The sequence below is a fragment of the Nelumbo lutea genome, chromosome 1 (assembly GCF_056320005.1).
Source record: "Nelumbo lutea isolate HS-2025 chromosome 1, American lotus-T2T, whole genome shotgun sequence".
NCBI lineage: Eukaryota > Viridiplantae > Streptophyta > Magnoliopsida > Proteales > Nelumbonaceae > Nelumbo > Nelumbo lutea.
In genome coordinates, this window is record NC_142684.1 from 57,124,506 (window position 1) to 57,127,528 (window position 3,023).

Genomic DNA, 3,023 nt, shown 5'->3' on the forward strand with positions numbered 1-3,023 from the left:
TAAGTAGCTACTCCGGACAAAGATGGAGGCCGACCTGAAGGAAATGCGGGCCCACCTTGTCGAGGAGCAAGATGAGAGAGTTCACCATGACAGCATTGTCATAGAGGCTCAACGGCGAGCAATCCAAGCCAAAGGGTGGGCTATCGAGGCCGAGAAGCGAGCGACCGAGGTAGAGAAGAGGGTTGCTAAGGCATCGAACAAGATGGAAAAGCGGGTGGCTAAGGTAGCGACTAAGGCGGTGGAGGCCTTTAAGAAGTTGCTCGAATACCAGTAGGCCCTCGTGGAGTATGCCTCCACATTGTACCTGGATGGCATCGAGGACACCAAGAAGGCCCTCTTGCAGGTGACGCCTGATTTTGACGTCGAGGGGCTGAAGGAGATTCCTAGCTCCCCTGAAGAGACTTAGGCTACTGACGACTCTACCCTCCCCCCGGATGGCGACGAAGCTTAGTGGGGGTTCTTCCTATTTTTGTTTATTCTTTTTTATGATGTAAATGTGCTCTACCGTTGAGGCCATAGAAAAGATTTTTCTATAAATGCTTTACAAGATGAATGAATGAACTCAGAGCAATTTTTGTATGGTGTTCTCTCCTTCTTTCTCTCTCTCTCTCTCTCTCTCTCTCTCTCTCTCTCTCTCTCTCTCTTTCGAGAGGCCTCTGCCCCTCCCAACAAAGAGATCACAATTAAAAAAATGGCTTGTAATGGCTCACTTTAGGTACACGCTCGCTTTAGATTGTTGAGGGGGCCGATGCCGAAGCAAAGGTCTGCGACCAAGGTGCAACTTGCCTGGCTTGTTTTTCTCCCAAGTGTTTACTTAGGCTAGGGCAAGGTGGTCTACCAAATTACTTCGACGAGGCCGAGGTGGTGCTCCAGGGAGGTCGGGGGTCTCGGGCCGAGGTGAACCATCGAGTTGGTTGGAGCTGTCGTTTATTTAATTCGCAATGTATATACAACCAAGAGGCCATCCTTCGCCGAGGCATGCGATGTCTCAGTCGTCTTAATGCATTTTAGTTTGGCGAGGTGCTAAGTTAGGGTATTCACTGCTAGCTATGTGCCTTGGTGACGGTCTAGCTCGAGTGCATGGTCCTCGGGAGAGGTTGTACGCTTCATTTGGAGGTTCTCCGAGTTCCACTTCCAAGGGACGAGTCTTCCACCTAAGTGTTCGAAGTGGAAGGTGCTAGGGCCGATGACGTTCTTGATTCTGTAGGGGCCTTCCCAGTTGGGACCAAGTTTACCCACACCTGGCTCGGGGACCATGACTTTCTTGAGGACGAAGTCTCCCTCTTTGTAGTGCCTCTCTTTTGCCCTTGAGTTGTAGTAGCGGGCCACCCATTGTTGATAGGCAGCCACCCTTACTTGTGCTTGCTCTCGAGCTTCTTCTAGAAGGTCTACGTTATCTCTGAGTGCTTCATTATTCTCGGATTCGTCGTAAGCTTCAATTTGGAGCGTCGGCTGGCTGATCCCTCTTGGGATAACGATTTCCATACCGTAGGTCAGGCCGAACAGGATTTCTCCCATGGCCATCTGAGGTGTGGTTTGGTATGCCCAAAGCACACTACTTAGCTCAACAGCCCATAGGCCCTTAGCTCGGTCGAGTATGGTCTTTAGTCCATATAAAGTAGTTCTGTTGGTGATCTTGGCTAGGCCACTTGTTTGGGGGTAGCCTACCGAGGTGTACTGCTGTTTGATACTGAGGGAGGCGCACCACTCCCGAAACTTGGCATCGTCAAATTTCTTCCCGTTGTCGGTGACTAGCATGTGGGGGAAGCCGAAGCAAAAAATAATGTTCTTCCAAAAGAAGCTCTGAATTGATCCAGCTGTGATGGTAGCTAGGGGTTTAGACCACCACCACAACAACAACAGCAGGAAGGACAACAAGAAGCCATTGGCCTCGGCCCTGGCTTACAACCAATACACACCACTCAACTCCGCCCGGATGTAGATACTGATGTAGATAGAGGAGGAGAAGTTCATGAAATGGCCTGAGAAGATGAAAAGGAACCCTAGAATGGGATATCCCAAGAAGTACTACAAGTACCACCGCGGCATTGGCCACCACACAGAGAACTGCTATGACCTGAAGAATGAGATAGAGTCGCTCATCCAACGAAGGCGCCTTAAGCAGTCTGAATTTGACATATAGTATTAGCCGAGGCCCACATTAAAGCACAAGCCCTAGCTGACTTCGTAGTAGAATGCACCTTTTGCTAAACCCTCTGTCGAGCCCCGAAAATGCTGAAGGGGACTACCCGACCGAGGAGGAATACCCCAAGTGGAAACTCTTTGATGATGGTTCGTCCAACGCCAAAGGAAGCAGATCGGGCCTTATTCTTTTCACCCCAGATAATGCGGTCACAGAGTATGCACTAAGGTTCTACTTCCTGACATCTAACAAAGAAACTAAGTACAAGGCCCTCCTCTCTGGATTGTAGTTTTCCAAGGACCTCAGCTCTGGACACATTGTATCCTTTAGCGACTCACAACTGGTGGTGAACCAAGTTAACGGCGAGTACGAGGCCAGAGAGCAAAGCATGTCCAAGTACCTCGCCAAAGTTCAAGAACTAGCCCACCACTTCCAACACTTTTCCCTGCAACAAGTTCTACGAGCCAAGAACATAAGAGTCGACACCCTCTCTAGGTTGGCAAGCACTTTGGATGCAACCCTCGGCCACACTGTCCGCGTGGAAAAGCTACCTCGACCCTCCATAGAAAAAGCCCAAGTACTCCCGGTGGAGGTCGAGCCATCATGGATGGACCCCATCATCAACTTCTTATTGATAGAACGATTGCCTGATGACAGGGATGAAGCCAGGCGACTCTGGCGTTAGCAACCCACTACACCTTGTTGGAAGGGAAGTTGTATAGAAGATCCATCACCTTGCCTTACCTCCAATGCCATCATCAGTAGGAGGGCGAGTACGTGCTCCGAGAAATTCACGAAGGCATCTACAGTAACCGCCTCGATGGCCGAATCCTAGCCCAAAAAACACTCAGGAAGGGGTACTTTTGGCTGACCCTCCACA

General features: G+C 50.1%; 1 protein-coding gene across 1 annotated transcript; it reads right to left on the bottom strand.

Moving 5' to 3' along the window:
* Positions 1-1,047: 1,047 nt before the first annotated feature.
* On the bottom strand, positions 1,048-1,524 carry LOC148874688 (uncharacterized). Its single transcript, XM_088962599.1, has one exon. It carries the CDS (start codon positions 1,522-1,524, stop codon positions 1,048-1,050), a length of 477 nt encoding a protein of 158 aa, XP_088818725.1.
* Positions 1,525-3,023: the final 1,499 nt, after the last annotated feature.

Coding starts and splice junctions, on each gene's coding strand:
- LOC148874688 (XM_088962599.1), bottom strand. CDS start 1,524: ATGGCCATGGGAGAAATCCTGTTCGGCCTGACCTACGGTATGGAAATC.